The sequence below is a fragment of the Pomacea canaliculata genome, linkage group LG10, assembly GCF_003073045.1.
Source record: "Pomacea canaliculata isolate SZHN2017 linkage group LG10, ASM307304v1, whole genome shotgun sequence".
NCBI lineage: Eukaryota > Metazoa > Mollusca > Gastropoda > Architaenioglossa > Ampullariidae > Pomacea > Pomacea canaliculata.
In genome coordinates this window covers 19,349,491-19,368,015 of record NC_037599.1, presented here as the reverse complement: position 1 = coordinate 19,368,015, position 18,525 = coordinate 19,349,491, and the positions used below count along the sequence as shown (strand labels likewise).

Genomic DNA, 18,525 nt, shown 5'->3' with positions numbered 1-18,525 from the left:
CCGGGTCTGTTTTTTTTTTTTTTAAGATATCAAATATCAAAAGTTAGTTTGAATGGAGTAAACTAGGTGTGGAAAATGTTTACATACAGTTTCCTCTTATCTATCACGTAGACTTCTTGTGAAAATTTTTTCTAATCTCAAGAGAAGTTCAACAATACTTTCTGGTGAATGCAGAAAACATTAGGACTGTTTAGTCTATGCTCGGCTATTTTGGCTCGTAGGTTTGTTTGAGTTCCACTCACAGTATCACTTATTGTATAAAGCTCAAGGTCTCTTGATAAGGGAGTGGATCGGCCGCTGATATTTTTTTTTTTTTAATGTGTGTGTAAAGGTCTCAGTGAAGGGAAAACTTCGGGAGCCTTCGGAAGCGTGACGTCAGCGTTCCGCGCTAAGCGAACTCTCCGCTTCACTCATTGGAAGGGTTGCATAAAGTTTATTGCGACATGCAAAATAACTCAAGGCCTAAAATTGATGACAGATAAAGGTAAAATAAATGAGGGCCCAAAACAACCGAGACAATGTTAAACTACAAGTAGGTTGCGTTGGTGAAGATAGCGAGCACCGTCTCCGTAGCTTAAGGGTTATCTTGCTAAAGAAAACAAAACCAGATTAAAATAAACAATTTGAGTAAGGGAGTAAACATTGATTTCTTCTATCTTTTTTAAAGACAATTATATCTTGAGAAAACAATTTTTACCCCACCGGTCAAGTAACAAACAAAACACTGAAGAAAGGGAGATAACAAGCGAAACCTTTTATATGTCTTACGTCCCTTTGATTAGTTTCTCTCTGTCAGTTTGAATGAGTTGCTTAGTGTGGCGTCTATGCACATAGTCAAAATGCTCAGGTTATTAGCTTGAGTATTACTTTAATAGCTTAACTAAGTAATAAACATCATCTTAATTCAGGTGGACCTTTGAAAACGTTATCAAAGAGACTGGTATGAACTTTACACCAAAATTTGTTTGGTTGTTTTATGGCTGATTGCTGTTTATTCTTTTGTGCTTAGCACATTGAGATCACCTCCACACAAATTATTTGTTTTACAAATCTGATTATTTTTATTTGACACAATGTTACAGTTCATGTCTTGGAAAATAAAGGACTTGTGAACCAATCTGATTTTGCTCTTGTTTTCCATTGAAAGAAAATTATTATGCTGTGTGATCCTCATAAAGATTTCAGCGAAACGAAAATCTTTTAATGACCATTTAATACGTACATCTGTCTCCCGTTTCTGTCTATTCTTTTTGTTTGTGTGCGTGCGTCAGTCTAATAATTGACTCAATATAAAAATATAAATTATTATAATTAAAGACATCATTGCATCTAGTGTAAACGTAACTTCATGTTTCAACAGAAAAGCATCAGAATGTAAGTTGAAAGACTAGAAGGAATAAATGAACAGAAAAAGTCAACTTGTGCATGCTTCTTTTCCCAGTGTGATTTACTTGTAAACAAGTTCCTCGGGATGCATCTTGATAAAGATAACAAAAATTCAGACAAATTAAAATAAACAATTTAAAATAGTGAAAGACTAACACTTTTTTTCCTTCTTTTTTAATATATAAATTTTTTTTTACATCTGTATTTTGGAATGACAACATGCCTTAAACGCTTTCCATCTTGCAGGGACACTAACAAGTGTGCTCACATACAAAAATAAATAAAAGAGTAAAAAAATAAACTAAGCAAAAAATTAACAAGTGTTAGGAGAGGGCAACATTGTAGTATATGTTGAAAACTGCTTTATACATTTACTGAATATGGTGATTCAAACACACAAAATATAATGTCATTGACAAATGACAAGCATTTTTAATACTAGAGGTAATTAAATCTGCTAAGTTACAAAGCTTAAACAAAGTGGTACATCGAAAAAAAATGCATGGCTTGATTTTTAAAAAAAATTCTAGTTTCCTCCATCTAGAACCATACAATTTGCACACACACCCTTCACTTACTATTTAGCAGTTGAAATGAAAAAAAAAATTGTGTGTTGGTATATACATATATTCCTTCTGCATTTTAGCATAGCATAAGGATTGCATGAAATCAACTAAAACAAGTTCTCCTGCAGTGGCATGTTAAGATATTGAGTAAATGCCAATTTCCTGACAATTTACTAATTGCAACAAAAACCCAAATCCTCTGCTTGACACCAATGATCTTATAACTAGCATTGGCAATAGTGTTCAAACTGTTCCTATCATGGACAGACAACCATAGCATATGACATTTTTAACCAGTGCTTGTATTTGTGTGCATTTGATTTTATAACCTTTAAGAATTCTTGAAGAAATATTTTGGGTAATCTAGCACTACTTGGTTCATTCCTTACATCTTCCTCCATGCACTTAGTTCATGTTTTTCAGAGTGTCATCAGGTTCTGAAGCTTCTGATTGAAGAATCTTTATTTTTGACAGTTGGTGTGTTCAAAATTTGATATGGGTTTTTTTTTTCTTTTGTGTTTTGCTGAGCCGGGCTGAGGCAGCATACGACACGCGACAATGGATAGAAATAGTCTTCTTCTGCTGGTAGCTACAGTCTGAGGCCTGCCGCGCCACAAATGGCCTGCTGATTTGTATTTTGTTTATTGGATTTTTTTTTTTTTTGTGTTGTCAGTGCGTGGAGCGGACGGTTTTTGTTTGTAACCAGTCTTGAGACTTGGATTGTGTGTACAAGTCCTGACCAGATTTGTATTGTGTTGTACAAGTCCTGACCAGACTTGGATTGTGTGTACAAGTCCTGACCAGATTTGTATTGTGTTGTTCAAGTCCTGACCAGACTTGTATTGTGTGTACAAGTCCTGAACCGACTTGAAGTACCATACTTGTTTGTACTTTTGTTAGCATTGAACCTGTTGAGATGAGTGTGAATCTTAGTTGATTTTTTTCAGTGAGTGCGTATTTTTGATGAGTGTGATATATTTGTGTATACTTCATGAACATGGTTTGAAATAGCTGAGAGTGAATTTAGATTTATCTAAAGAATGGTTTTGTTTTTCTCTCCAGGTTTTTCCTGTGGATTTTACTTTTGGATTTACTTGTGGATTTTCTTTTGGATTTTCTTGTGGAGTTTCTTGTGGATTTTCTTTGGGATATAACTTCAATAAGAAGTGGAAACTTTGTGTCTTTTCATGTGGATATATGGTGTATCTTAGAAGCAGAAACATTGTGCTGTTTCAAGTGAGACTTTGAGAGGAACTGTGCAAGAAGAGTGAATACTTTTGAAACTTCAGTTGGAAGAAACTTGTGTTCGATCTGTGGGGTTGGGGAATTAGGAATTGTTTTGTGTTGTGTTTCTCATTTTGATTTTTAAATTAAATTATATTTTTAAAATTTAAATTGTTGTGTGTTTTGATTTATTTATGTTCCTCGTCTGAAAGGCGCTGTAGAGTGCAGGTGACACTTTACAGCAAGAATGGATCGTCAAAGAAGACGTCGGCTGTCGCCTTCTACGCTGAAGCCTGCCTGCGAAGACTTAGAAGGGAGGCGTTCTTCTCTATCACAGCAATCCGTGCACGTCTACGCAGAGATAACGAGAGCTTTTCGCCACAACAAATTTCGGAAGCAGCATACAATATGACGATGCAAGGAAGATTGCAGACGGAGAAAAACAGATTTAGGTTGCCTCTTGTGGATCAAGAGGCCGAGGAGACATCTGACGAGGAGCATGCAGCCACCTTAAACCAGCTGGCAGAGGACAACCAGCAGGCAGAGGACGACGAGCAGGAAGGCGAGGACGACAGAGAGCAGGAGGCGAGGACGACGAAGCCTAAAAAGAGCGTGGTATTAAAAAAAAAATAGAAATGCTTCTCCAAAACAATTTATTCAAGCAATTTGCTTCCTCCATGCACTTAGTTCATGTTTTTCAGAGTGTCATCAGGTTCTGAAGCTTCTGATTCAAGAATCTTTATTTTTGACAGTTGCATAACCCAATTTGATGAAGACTGTCCATAATGGACAGCTTGGGTGACTCGGTTGATACTGTGGAGCAAACCAGTGACTTGTTTTGTGGCAGGCCCCTCTCTAACTTTCAACCAGTGACAGAAGATGAACTACTGAAATTAGTTAGGCGTTGTAGCCCAACCACGTCTGTGGATGATCCACTACTTGGTTCATTCCTTACATCTTCCTCCATGCACTTAGTTCATGTTTTTCAGAGTGTAATCAGGTTCTGAAGCTTCTGATTCAAGAATCTTTATTTTTGACAGTTGGTGTGTTCAAAATTTGATATGGGTTTTTTTTTTCTTTTGTGTTTTGCTGAGCCGGGCTGAGGCAGCATACGACACGCGACAATGGATAGAAATAGCTCATTGCCGCTTCCGCAAAACTCACAAACAAGTTCGCAAGAAGACCTCCATTCTGACCATGATGAAGATGACAACGACGAAGAGAAAAGATGTAGAAATGTTTTCATCAAAGAACCGATTTGAAGAAAGAGATGAAACATCCGACATCATCCTTGTGGTAGAAGGGCAGAATCTTCATGCCAGTAAATCACTGCTCATGATCCACTCCCCTGTGTTTAAGGCCATGTTTACAGATGACTTCAAGGAAAAAGACTTAAAAGAGATCCCACTTGAAACAACAAACTATGCTGCCATGGTAAATCTATTGGAGCAAATCTATCCTGGGCGAGGATTTGAGTTAATGACAGGTGAGGCTTAGACAGAAATCTGCTTTGGTATGTTTTCATTCTCTAATATGATCAATTTTTTGTCAAGCCTTTCACAATTTTCTGTCAAGTAGGTTACATTAGTTATCATCGCAAGCAACGCCTCTGTAGCGCAATGGTTACGAACGAAGTCTGAAGATTGACAGTAGGTATGGTATGTTCAAATCTTCGGTTGATTTTTTTATTTTTTTTTTGTTTTGTTTTTGTTTTGTTTGTTTGTTTTTTTGTCAAGCGAAACCATAATATAATCTGGTGGGTGCAAGCGACCATTTGTTTGACATGATCGACCATGTTAACATCTAGGTGAAGCTAATTCTTCATGTATTTTGTTTTTTGTTTTGTTTATTCTTTCCCTAATATAAACAATTCTATGTCGACCATTTCATGATGACCCACTACTATATACACAGCGATCTTAGAGGTGGTGGGTGGGGGTGGATTATTCTTTTAAAGAGGGAACTATTAACTATCATCAAAACGTACTTGAGACTGCTGCTCCGTTTCATAACAAATTTTGTTTCCCTTCCATCACTCGTTACAGGTCGTGGGCTTTTCACTGCCCTCTACAATTGAGTGTGATGTTAAGAATCTCTTCTCTTCCAATTAAGGACAGACATAGTGATTGGGAGAAGCACTGCCACTGAGAGCTGGTATAGATGGCACAGTGTTAGTGTGAGCTGCAACTGTCGTGCTGTTCAGTCAAATGTTTGTGTGTGAACTAATGCATCGCAAGAAAGTTTGTGTGGGGAATGGGGGATTATAGGCAGATATAAGTATGTGTGTCTGGGGTATTAGAAATATATATATAAGCAGATGTGTGTGTATGTGGTTAGGTTTACATATATGTACATAAGCAGATATGATATCGATACTGTGTGTAGGGGGAGTTATATATATATACCTATGAGTAAGTAGCTGTTAGTGTCAGGGGGTGTTATAAATATATATGTGCAGATATGAGTATGTGTGAAAGGGAGGTTACATATATACATATAAAAGCAGAGATGAGTGTGATACAGGGGGGACCCGCCTTTACGCGGCTATAGGCGCAGAAAAATGGCGACTGTACTAGCTGTGCTCTCGCTAAACAGGCGAAATCTTCGTCGAAACAGAATATTTAGTGACAATTATATCTTTACAATGATGTAGAAGTGTACACGGAATTTGAATTTCGTGGAGTTGATAAAATGTCTATTGTGTTTGAGGTAGGAGGTGAATTGGAAATGTCGAATCGAGGGAACAATGTTCCCTCAAGCAGACGAGAATGCTTTGCACTTCGCAACGGGATCATGTTTACGTGTGTGTGTGTGAATGTGTGTGTGCGGCGATTTGGTCGGAGTCTCCAAAAAGAAATGTCACATCGTGAGGAGAGTGACCAAAGCGCTACTACGACATGCTCGACGATGGATCGTCTTTCCCGACCAGCGAGAGGCAGAGAGAAGGGAAAGTTCTATGCCAGCGGTGGTTTTTCCGAGTGTTGTTGGATGATGCATCGACGGGACACTTATCCACATTAGGATATCCACCATGGATATGAGCGAGATTAATAAACTCCTGAGATATGCCGTATGTGCCACCTGCAAAAGCGGTGAATTGCATTTAGGATACAGCGATCGATGTGGATGTGCATGTGGATGGTGAAGCTGCAGTGAAATAAATATCTGTATAATATAACCTCTCATAATCTCTGAACAAACCTGTGAGAAGAATACTCACTCTGACACCTTCCCAAAGAAATAAATTACAAAAAGATTATTGAGACCATGTTCTCTCATTCTGTTTGCATTCCTGCACGGTTCCGTATATTGTCATGAACTTGTAAAAACTTTTTTCCTCCAGAGGAAACCATGACTGAACTTCTTCAACTCGCCAACGAGTACGACGTGCAGCACGTATTCCACAACTGCCAGCAGTACATCGAAAAGAAGATATACCAGCTAAATCCTGAATATACGGTTGACATTCTTTTACCTTGGAATCGTTGACCGCTATGCACGGTTGCATTCGTTACGACAGAGACTTGTACACCTTGCAGCCTGTATACCGGCCACAAAGATGGAACAAAGCAAATCGTATTCTTCTGTACCTATAGCAGCCATCAAAGACGCCCTGATGCTGCGCAGTAAGGCAATAGAGCGCTATGGTGGTGACTTCTCCAAAAACATCCGCGAATGGATAAAGTCCATTGAGGAGAGTTCTTTACAAAACAAATCGGCATCGGTCAATCGATGCTATAGCTTTACATTTGGTCGTCGTAAGTGAGTTGAATACGTGGTTGTGTCTCCTGATGGTCTTTTTAGTTTAGCTTTTGTTTGTTTGTTTGTTTGTTTTGTTTATATAACTGTGTCGCTTGCTCTTTGGGAGGTCTGTCGTCACTGGTGCTGACGTAAGATATGGAGGGTGGGGGACCATTACGTAAGAAGAGCGGGAAATCCAGGAGAGACAGGGACGAGATATTGAAGGCCTGGGGTCGGGTCGGCAGAGAAAGAAAAGTTTCTATACGGAGAAAAGCTGTTGAGCTCGGGATTTGCTGAGGTGCACGTGGGACGGGTACGAGCAAATGGTTATTTTTGTCCTTTTTTAATGTTGTTGTTGTTGTTTGGTTTTGTTGGGGTTTTTTGTTGGGGTTTTTTTTTGTTGTTGTTGTTTTTTATTATTATTTGTCAGGGGACAATCGGTTTACTTTGTATTTTTGATGTAATGATGGTTTTCTTTTCCTTTGTTTTTAAGTTGGCGAGTCTTATTTCTGGGACCGCCATTAAACTTTGGTGTTGCATTGTCCCCTCGTGCACGTGATTTATGTCCACTGAGGAGTGATTGGCTTCGTTGCTCGCGGCGAGACGAGACCAAGCAGTTGGAGAGTGCAGAGCTCCGTGGTCAGTGAACAGTGTGTGGTTAACTGCCTGCAACGGATATCCAACGTTTTCCTGTGGAGTATTATCGTGTGTATTCCGAGTGTGGTGTAGTAATCAACTCAGTCGGAATATAACATCTTCGCCGATACGGCTTTAATCTCTCCTTAGCTTCACGAACTGCGTGAAGTGATTCATTGGATTAACCTGCTGGTCTAGTCAGTGATCTCGCCAGCCCGTCTGAGAAACGTTAGGAGGAGGTTGACGCTGGGGAACAACTGTGGTCCTTTTTTAGCCGTCCGATCGTTTGATTCTAACTTTCCTTTTGTTTTTCTGCAGCTGATAATGTGGATTATATTGGTGTACTTTTCTGTAACATTTCGTGCGCATTGAGCGTTTCTCAAGGATTCGGATTTTGCGCGTTATAAGACTCCTTCATTCATTCATTCAATTTTCGTTGTGTCTGTGTTAGTTTACTTCTTTGTTTTGAGAAGTGGGAACCCTCGGATATACCCATGTGTAGCGAGCAGTGGAGCTTGGGAGCGAGCTACACATGGGCTCTTTCCATCTACCGAGCGCGCTTCAGAACCGGTAATAGCAATGCGAACCGGGACCGGTGAAGAGTGGTCAGTTCGTGAGGTGGGAGCTCATCCCACCAAGAGCGCTAGTGTGTTGTATAGCCAGCACCGTCTACTGGTGTTGGAGTAAATGATCTAGAACCCACGAAAGTGTTGTGTTTTGTTGTTGGGCCCGTGGTTTTAATAAGCAAGGAACAGTAACCCCTGCCGGTTCGCACTATACCGAGTATACAGAGATAGCTGTCTAAAAGGCATACTCAGCATGCGACAAAAGCTGTCCTGACCTTACTGTAGTCTGCCACAACTGATGACAGGTAAAGGTAAAATAAATGAGGGCCCAAAACCACCGAGACAATGTTTAACTACAAGTAGGTTACATTAGAGTTCTCCGTGAGCAACGTCTCTGTAGTGTAGTGGTTACGAACGACGTCTTAAGATTGAAAGTTAGGGAAATAAAAACTAAGGGGTTTTCTTGTTTTGGTTTGGTTGTTTTTTGTTGTTGTTGTTGTTGTTTTTTGTTGGGTTTGTTTTTTTTGGTGTTTTGCTTTGGGATGTTTTCGTTTTCTAATATGATCAATTTTCTGTCAAGCCTTTCACGAAAACCTATTGAATGCCGAGAGGAATCATGTTTGTTCAAGATAGTCAGATCTATTGTTTGGTTCTGAAAATTTGTCAAGAGAGTAGAAATCTTTCTCCTCAAAAGCTGTTTCATCCCAGACAACATGATGACCAGTACTACAACTGCTCACCTTTGATTTCTTGACTTCGCCGGAATCATTGTCTTCTACAATTTCTGAGGGTCTGCTTCCTTCAAAGTTCTCATCTTATCTCTCTGAGTCTTTGTTTTTTGATTTGGCTTCAACAATGTTGTCACAACAAAAACTTGGAGTAGGAGTTATGCCTTCAATATCATCTTCATTAATTGAAGGAGCAAGTCCACTTGTTTCTTGCAATAAATTGTTCTTGCTGATATTTGACTTATTAGTCGGCTGGGTAAAAAACATGCTGATGGAATCTTGTCCTCCTTGGATCACTGACTCATTGCCACTGCTTGTCAAGAAGTCGCTGCAGGAGAGAATCCGCTCAGATAGTCTGAGAGGGTCAGTGTTAGAGTCTACCTGGGCTAAATATAGCTGATGCACCTGCACACAAGAATTACAGTACAGATAATCTGTGTGTGTGTGTGTGTGTGTAGGAGATGTGCGTGCCTATGCACACACTTTGGATCCATATTTATATGATAGATGAAGTGATATGTTTTACATCAGGGGTCTCAAACACGCGGCCCGCGGGCCGAATGCGGCCCGCGAAACTTTGTGCGGCCCTCGGCCACGTCCGCGGTGTATATGTATGTTGTGCTTGTGATTAACTGTGAAAATTACCCGTTATTAGTGACAAGACAACGTCAACTTATTTTAATAAACTAAACTGCCTGTGCATATAATAAACTCACTAAATGAAAAACTTTATTTTAGCATTTACTGCAGTGACAGTAGTGTTCGTAAAATTTAATGAAAAAACATTTTCTTTTCGTGGTGCGGCCCGCTGACTGGCTGTTACTTTCCACTGCGGCCCACATGCTAATATGAGTTTGAGACCCCTGTTTTACATTATTTGAAGTATAAATGAAGTAATCAGTATAAATGAAGCAATGTATCTCTAATTCTTAAAAGCCATTTTTCTTAAGTGCCCATTATTGGAATAATACATTCCCTAAGCCACTCAGAATTGACACATCTACCTTCATAGCAGCTTCCCGCATAGGATTGTAAGCCTCAGCACAAGAAGACAGATTGGTCATCTCCTCTTTCCAACTCATCAGGGCTGAAAAGTTGTCTGAATAGGAACCGACGAAAGAGGAACAGTCTGAGGGTGACTTTGAGCCTTGATGTGTGAAGACATCATATGTGATCAAGTTTCCCTCTCCTGTTCCATCCCAGACTGTGTAGTCAAGAGGCAGGATACAAGTAATGCGGGCTTTGTTGAAGTACATCTCATCATCCTGTTAACAACATGATGAATTGTGATGTACATGAGACTAAATACTTCTATGAAGTACATTTCATGCTCATGTCAACACAATCATAGCCATAGTGACACAGTGTACATACACCAGTAAAAGACTGAATACTTTGTTGAAGAACATTTCATGCTTCCATCAACACAGTATGACTATTTGTGTATTAATATTTTAGCGGAAATTCGCCTATCCTTAAACATGATAAAAGAGCATTAATATGTTCCAGTATACACAAATTTGTTATTATTATGACAGTAAATAATCTGATTTACACATAAACAGGAAAATAAATATTTAAATTAATATAACATAAAACAGCACAGACAGACAGGCATGGGCGCATGCAACATAGCATGCAAAATTGTTTTATACAGAATGCCAGATAATACAAATGACATGCATGACATAGACGCATATCTGCATGTGAAAAAATTGCATACTTTGCGAAGATTAGGGTATTGACTTGAACGAGTGTCGTACAACATCTTGCACACCAAAGCCTCAGGTTCCCAGAGTTCTAAGATTGATGATCCATGCACTGAGATCCAGACACCCAGAAATCCAGGTTGCAGTGTCAGAATGTGATCATACAGGTTGAATGACACTGTGAAGCTGTCCATAGCGTCTAGTGTACTGCACAGTAAAGAAACAATTACATTGAGAAATAGTTTCAGTCCCCATAGCACTGGGTACTGACAGTAGCATCACTGCCATGACATTTTTTTTTCATATTTCCATCAAGTCACTCCACAACTGACACCATTGCAAACAAGTGGATCTACCAATGAACAGTCCAAGGTAAACAACAAATGTAATATGTAAAACAGTACTTTTTTTTAGTAACACACAACAAAGGCGATTAATTTATACACTGTGAGGTCTTTTTCTGTCGTTAACCATGGAGTTAATAAAGGTGGGAACAAAAGACTACCTGGCATGGATGACAGAGACCGTGTTGCCACAAGCACACCACAGCTGGCTGTCCAAAAGTCGGACACGTCACTGGTGATTGACCAATAGGAATGTACATAACATCGTAGAATTCTGAGTTCGCATTCACGTTCTGTAAAAACAATAAAACCAGCAGTTTCAGTGAGTTAAATATATCAATAAGTCTCTTTACTATCAGTGAGATAAATAAGGATTTTTACCATTAGTGAGTTAAATGTGAAATGTTTAATCTTGGAAGAGCTGCAAAGATGTTGAAAACAATGTGTTTCTTTTCACTTCAGATGAAACACTCTGCTGAGATGACAGCCACCACAAAGGTGTCCATCACTGGTGTAATCATGTAAAGATGAGCACAGAATATATTCCATATCATATATTAACACACCTCCAGCACAGCTACAGTTCCATCTGCCAGACCAGCAAACACACGCCAGGTTCCACTATCTTCAAATACGCAGAGTGAGAGAACAGCATCATGCAACTGTTGTTCCCAAATGAGAATGCTGTTGATAAAGAACAACATGAATCATTATTTGAAAATTCACAAATATATATATATGCACAAACACACAAAACTAAATATCTATTATAGTGTTATATACTGCTCAATTTACCAACAGCTTTTTTAAAATCCAAAAGCTCTTCTTTATCATAAAGTTACTCGATCTGTGTTCATAGAAATGGTCTACCTTTTATCTTACTTTTGCTTAAAATGTTCATAAGAATCTATTTTGGATATGTTCTCCTTTTCTACATGTGAACAGTAAATAATATAACATTTTATTTTTAAGCAAGAAGTTCTAGTTTTCTTTCCAGAAAAGAAATTACCGGTCAGCTTCTCTGTAGCAGCAAATATTCCAAGAAAGTGTACCAAACAAGATGGCGTTTGGGATGGCACACAATCTCATTACATGGCAAGAAAACTAAACAAAGAAAAAAACAAATTATGTATTTTGAGTGTGTGCATGATAGTGTGAGCAAGTGGGTGAGTACTCGTTCGGAAGGCGTTGCTTGCGATGACTAATGTGACATTGTGTGAGAAAAAATTGATCATATTAGAGAATGTGTGGCCTCAGTCATTACTCAAACAGGAGAGAGAGATTTACCATGGCAGCATAGTTTGTTGTTTCAAGTGGGATCTCTTTTAGTTTTTTTCCTGGAAGTCATCAACATTGATTCATCAGGACAGATTTGTTGACATTAGATGTCAGAGACATACAATGTATGGTTAGACATATCAGAGACTTAATGTATGAGAACATAATATCTGTTACATCGGAGATATATAGTGAATAGTTAGATATATCAGAAACATATAGTATATGATCAGGCTGGTGATAAGTACGAACGTGTTTCAAAATATGGCATAGAAGACATTTCTGTAACTCATATTATTTATGTCTTGATCATGTTTAAAGAAGAAAGCTACTTTAGTAAATAATTGACTTAAGGAAACAGAATGCTGATGATATTTTAGACTGATAAAATGGCATTCCCACAACCATCATAATGCTAAAATGCAAGGTAAAGAAGGGCATGCAGGTTACCTGTATGTGAATGTCAGTCATGGTGTCCTCCTTACAGTCCACAACACACACCTTGCACTGTGTCTGGTTGCCATAGCATACCCATGCCTCACAGCCTGCCAGAGAGAAGTACCATCAGAATGTTATACCCTCACTGCTGTCAGCACACATGCCTGTTAATTTTCTTTAAAAGGTGACCTGGAAATTCACTTAATACTTAGTTATGTAAAGTATGACAGATCAGACAAGCATTCACACTGGCACATATATTTGACAATTTATGTATCAGTAACTACACATGAAAACCTGGGGAGTTCCAGAAAACAGATGTAGAGGGCCGGATGTCATTTATGAAGTAGCTGGAGAAAGGCAATTAAAGTTTGCAGCCGACACTGCCTATACGCAGATCTCAAATCTAACCCTTGAGCAAATGACATAAGGGGATGTGACGTCAAGATAAGGTGACGACAAAAAGGAGCAGACGACAGCGGTTTGAAAAAGAAAAAAAGCGCCAGGGACAAGCGACGCAGCCGTAGCCATTGTTCTAGCCTGTGCATTAAAGAGTTGTGCACCTCCTGACGGTTCCTGCCTTTTTGGTTTGAGTGTTGGACTGTTTTCGTTAGTCCTCAACCCCCCACCAATCGGTTACACAATGCTTCCCAATTAATAAATTCCCATTATACTAACTTTCCAACACCCAAACAAATCCCAGCAAAAAGCTTTTTCTATATGTTCCCATGCTGTTGGAATTGTTAGCAAACCCCTGTCTCTTTTAACTTCTAAGTTTAACCGAATGCTAAACTCTTGTATTAACCAGAAATCTAATCTAAACTGCCCAACTATATCCCTGCGAGAGCACACACACACACAATGTTTGTGATGAACATACACATTGTCGCGTGTTGCAGCGAATCCAATCGCTCTCCAGTGCAAAACAAACGACACGCACACGCGAGAACACTACAAATACACGTTTAATAATTAAAAAAACAAATGATATAAATGGAACAAGGGAGGAAACAAAAAACAATGGGTTGGGGACAGAAGGGGACACCTACATCTACCAAGTACCACTCCCTCCCTTCTCCGTCCGTACCCTGAAATATCCCCACAGATAGATGTTACATAAACGTACTCACCGTTCAAGATGGCTTCGTCTCCCAACGGAATTTTTCACAGTTCAAGATGGCTTCGTCTCCCAACGGAATTTCTCACAGTTCAAGATGGCTTCGTCTCCCAACGGAATTTCTCACAGTTCAAGAGGGCTCCCTTCTCACAGCGGAATTCCTCACAGTTTAAGATGGCTCCGTTCTCCCAACGGAATTTCTTTTCCCGCCCAACCTTTCTCCCTGGTGACCGCTCTCCTTCTGTTCGTTTCTTTTTCCAGTCAAAAACGTCACAAAACAAAATTGCGTCAGATTACAGTGACGCAGCAACCTCTCCTCCCCTCTAGAACTAAAGCTCGGGCTGAGCCAGCACGCGACACGCGACAAAACCTCCCTATATCGAATTAAGTGTTAGTTCCCTGCTAAATTCCATAAGACCAATGTATTTTAGATCTCCTTAACTCGAAGTTTCTTTGGCTTCCAACCTCCATTAGTCGAATTTCGAGTCATCACCAGCCAGACGCAACTGTGTCTCAAACTGTTGCAAACTGTCACAAAAAAGTCGCTTTTACCCCATTTTCCTTTCAACTTTGTCAGTCTCTTATCGGGACGAGCACTGAGTAGAGTTGGTGTCGATGTGGTTGTGCCCGTGCTCAGTTTACAACGTCCCTTTGAGTTCGACTTATCGAAGTCCCACTGTATCCTCAAAGATCCCCGAGATCGTCAAGATAATTATATTTCACAAGTTGAATTTAAAGGGATATAACTCTTGACGACGCTGAGTCTACAGCACTTTCTTGTTCTCTCCCCTCACCATACGACCTGATATGACTGTTCATACAGTCGACTGGCTGGGACCTGAAAAGGATGTACAGCATGTTACCCGCCCCCGTTGCCTAGCAACAGATAGCTTGTATGTCACCGTTTGCCTGTGAAAACTATTTTCACTAAGCTAACCTTCGCAAGGTTAAACTGCGACACAAGATCTGATAAGAGTAAAAACAGGATTGTGAGACAGATGACCTTTACCCTTTTTCTCATCTCAACAAATCCTCACACACCGAGAGAAAGAAGACAATGATTATAATTTTTTATAAGTACACCATTGTTTTTGTCATAGGCTGCTTGAACAGAAGCCAAGGGGGAAAAAACATTCAACACATGGAATAATAGAATTTTTTAATATGCTCGTGTCCAGATTGTAAAACAGACGTAAAAATTATAATTCAACGTGTTACTGGTCAAAAGTTTCGACTGGTATATTGTTATCTGTTTTTGTTTTGTTTTGTTTTGTTTTGTTTTTTTTGTTTTTTTTGTTGTTGTTTGTTTGTTTTTTTGTTGTTGTTGTTGTTGTTGTTGTTGTTGTTTTTTTTGCTTTGTTTTGTTTTGGTTTTTTTTGTGTTTTTTTTTTTTTTTTTTTTTTTTTTGCAGCCCATGCCCTATATTAAAATTCACAAACTGATTACTTACAGTTTGTCCTGATGAACGTCAGATTTCGCACAAACTACTGCTGTACCTCCAGCCTGTCTTGACCCTAAATATCTTCTGTTTCTAATCAACCACTGCATACCATTTATTTTTTTTAATCCCAAGCTGTCCAGCCAAAGATTATAACCACCAAAAGAAAGTTTTAATCAAAGTCCCGTTCTAAAATTGATGACAGGACTAAGAGTATTCGTCTCCAAGGACAGGCTAACACCTGCAGAAGGAGTCGTATTGTAAGGAACGTCTCGGATACTAGGTCCCTGAGTAGGTTGTAATACATTCTAAAAACAATGAACTAATAGGTCCCTGATTATAATGTAATACCTATTAACTAGTTCACGCATTTTCCACATTTCCACATTTACACAGGTACAGGGACAACTTTTTGTAGTGTTCACTCCTCCCCCAATCTCTCTCTCTTGTACCTCCCGTTTAAATTTTCTACACAACAAGCAACTGTTAGTCCCATGATGATGTATCGTGAACTATTTCTGTTATTTATGTTGGTTGACAAGCTACACTTTTTATCCTTTTATCTGTTGCGGGATATATTTTATTTTCACTGAGTTATGCAGTTTTTCATTTTGTATGTAGCTATTTGCTTTACTGTAGTGGATCGGTCACATCTAGGCTACAGGTCAGTATAGTTTATTATGTCTCTTCCTTTCTTCCTCTCTCTGTCTCATCTATCTGGCTGTCTTAGATTAATTTTGTTTTATGCTGCCTTGAAAACAACATATTTCACTTCTTTTATGTTATGATTTGTTAATAATTATTTATGCAGTTTATTTTTATCTTGCTTTATAAGACTCCACTTTCTCGGGTCACAAAAGTGCAGTTCACCTCAATTCGTGTCTCACAAACCACTATGCTGACGTTGCACTGACAGCAGTGGGCGTTAAAGACACTGACCCCACAGTAAAGACATAAAAGTGGGGCATGAGACAGGTGGATGGGTGTTCTGGGTCAAGTGCAAGCCGACTTTTACCGGTGCAAACGGGCATTTTACGGGTGCTAGGAACAAGAGTACCCTGGTACGTGACGACTGTCTTGTTGCTGACTGTAGAAGTGTACAGTTCAGTGGATTAAATGCTGAGTTATCTTTCCGAAAGCAGTTCTTATAGTGCGCGTCTTGATGTTATAGATATATATTAATGTGTACACTTTATTTTTTCCTAATCAGTCTTTTTTCTGCTCATTTAGCAGTCAACGCACTCCACTGAACAAAAATAATTTGAAGTGCAGGTCGATCGTGTCATGCATTTACCTAATGGGTAGTGGGACCTCAAAAAGTGACAGCGATGTCAGCTGATGCTAACCTCAGATGCAGCCACAGTTACAGATAGGGGAGGGTAATAAGCAGCACTCCCAGCTACGGTCACGTGACCAGGATAGTAGTGTTTCAGGCTGTGAACCCTCTGATGATGAAAGATGCGAGTCTGTCGCGGCATCTAGACTCTGAAATCACAGTAAAACAGCTTCGTCCGGAAACATGGCGTGAGAGAGGAAGGGCAAATACTAGTGCCTATCACTGAAGAGTTGTTGAGTTCAACGGGGCCGTCGATCCATTCTTTGAAGGGGTAAAAACAAATATAATATGATAACTAGAGTCAGAACAGAGACTGCATTGACTGCTTCAGGTATTAGGACGCAACAGAAAAGACTTTTGTGTTGTGTGACTGTATTCTTGCTTGAAGGACTGGTAGGCAAACATGAGTCAGTGGACTGGTCGCTCCAGAATCTGCTCACCGCCGTTTAAGACAAGTCTATGTGGCGATCAGCCTTGTCACCACTGGTCTATCTAGTTGTTACCCCCTCCCTCACACACACCCACACCCACAACCACACCCACACCCACACCACACCCACATCCACACGCACACCGACATTACCAACGGATAACCGCTCATCAATTGGTTCCAGTCAAGGGAGGTATAATATATTCTTGCTTGATGCCTCAAAAGGCTAACAAGAGTTGTACTTGCCAAGGAGTGTTGCTGTTTAGGATGATTTGGAGGTGTAACAGTTAATGCGCTGTCATGTTGTATACAGAAATATCTGTATCATGCACTCCACATAACGTGACTTGGAGACTGTGAACCACTTCAGCTCCTACTCCTGCAGCCACTAGAAAATGTACCTTATCGTCTGTAGTTAGTCCAAGGATTTTTCCTCTAAAATTTTCTCATTGTCTTTGTTGGGATGGTTGACAGCTGTGTACAGATATAGTAGAAGTACAGAGAACGGAATTAACCAAGAGGGAGGGATGAAAAAACAGAGACAGGACGACAGAAAGATGATGACTGGAGGGCTGCAAATCCAATTAAGTAGACAGGATGACAAACAGAGAGAAATACGAGTATACTAGGCCTGGTGTTGACTGTGGCCGTGTATTTTAATGCTGTCTTATGTTTATCACCCTGGAACTGAACTTTGGATCAAACACTTGATTGTGCGACCTTGGTCACGACCACCTCGTCCTTCCCCTCTACCCCTCAGACACCCTCAAATCACACGCTCATGAATATTCAAACCACGTGGCCAGCTCATGACGGTTGCGGACGTAGTTTTTCTTCTTTTTCTTGATCCTGTTCGCCCCCAGTGGAGCAGAAGGCCGCAGGAAATAGTTCAGCTCTTGCCTACTAATGTCACAGCCCACCCTAGACAGGTCCGAGTCGTCTTGTTATCGAGAAGAACAAGTCTTAACTCAAGGTTGTTGGTGTTTTAACCACGGAGAACATAAAGGTGCGAGAGAGAGAGAGGAGGGAATAAATTTACAAAAAAGTACTATTGCAAATATCTATGAGTAAACAAACCTAGGAAAATAATAATCATCGCAAAAGTTATAAAGTGCATACTCATACTCCCAAGGACCATTTAATACATAAGAACAAGAGCGAAACATGGAAAGTACCCAGGAACAGGATATATATATAATGTGATTTATTGTCACGACAGCGCCAAGTGTGTCTCACTCACTCCCTTTTGAACACACTAACAAAGCCAAACGAATAAGTGTTCTTTCAAAAAAATAAACACAATGACTTGTCTGAAAGAATCTGCCTATTTTTACTAAACAAAAACAAAATAATGTATATAAAATGTCCTAACTACGATCTCTTTTCTCAAGGTAGTAATACAGTGAATACCGCAACGGCTGGCCGTTGATACGTTGAAATAACACAAACAGACTGTAAAGCTTTCTTCAGTTCCTCTGTAAAATCCCTTTAGACACCATGGCTCTTCACTTCAAATAACAGCCACAAACTGAAAAGAGTTCCGTAGGTCCTCTATAAACCAGTTTAGGCACACTGTCTCGGCAATGGC

The 18,525-nt window shown here is 39.6% G+C and overlaps 1 protein-coding gene across 1 annotated transcript; it reads right to left on the bottom strand.

Annotated features, from left to right (window-relative positions):
- Positions 1 to 3,858: 3,858 nt before the first annotated feature.
- LOC112574097 lies at positions 3,859 to 12,024 on the bottom strand. Its single transcript, XM_025254961.1, has 6 exons — positions 11,910 to 12,024; positions 11,467 to 11,584; positions 11,062 to 11,193; positions 10,571 to 10,763; positions 9,852 to 10,112; positions 3,859 to 9,252 (listed from the first exon to the last, which is right to left on the bottom strand). Exons 4-6 carry the CDS (start codon positions 10,748 to 10,750, stop codon positions 8,935 to 8,937), a joined length of 759 nt encoding a protein of 252 aa, XP_025110746.1. The 5' UTR covers positions 10,751 to 10,763; positions 11,062 to 11,193; positions 11,467 to 11,584; positions 11,910 to 12,024; the 3' UTR covers positions 3,859 to 8,934.
- Positions 12,025 to 18,525: the final 6,501 nt, after the last annotated feature.

Bases quoted from the DNA above. Each gene is read 5' to 3' on its own strand.
- LOC112574097 (XM_025254961.1), bottom strand. From the start codon at position 10,750: ATGGACAGCTTCACAGTGTCATTCAACCTGTATGATCACATTCTGACA. The intron at 10,113-10,570 runs GTATGCAATTTT...TGTTGTTAACAG, and splicing joins AATACCCTAATCTTCGCAAA to GATGATGAGATGTACTTCAA. The intron at 9,253-9,851 runs GTAGATGTGTCA...TCTTGTGTGCAG, and splicing joins TGCGGGAAGCTGCTATGAAG to GTGCATCAGCTATATTTAGC.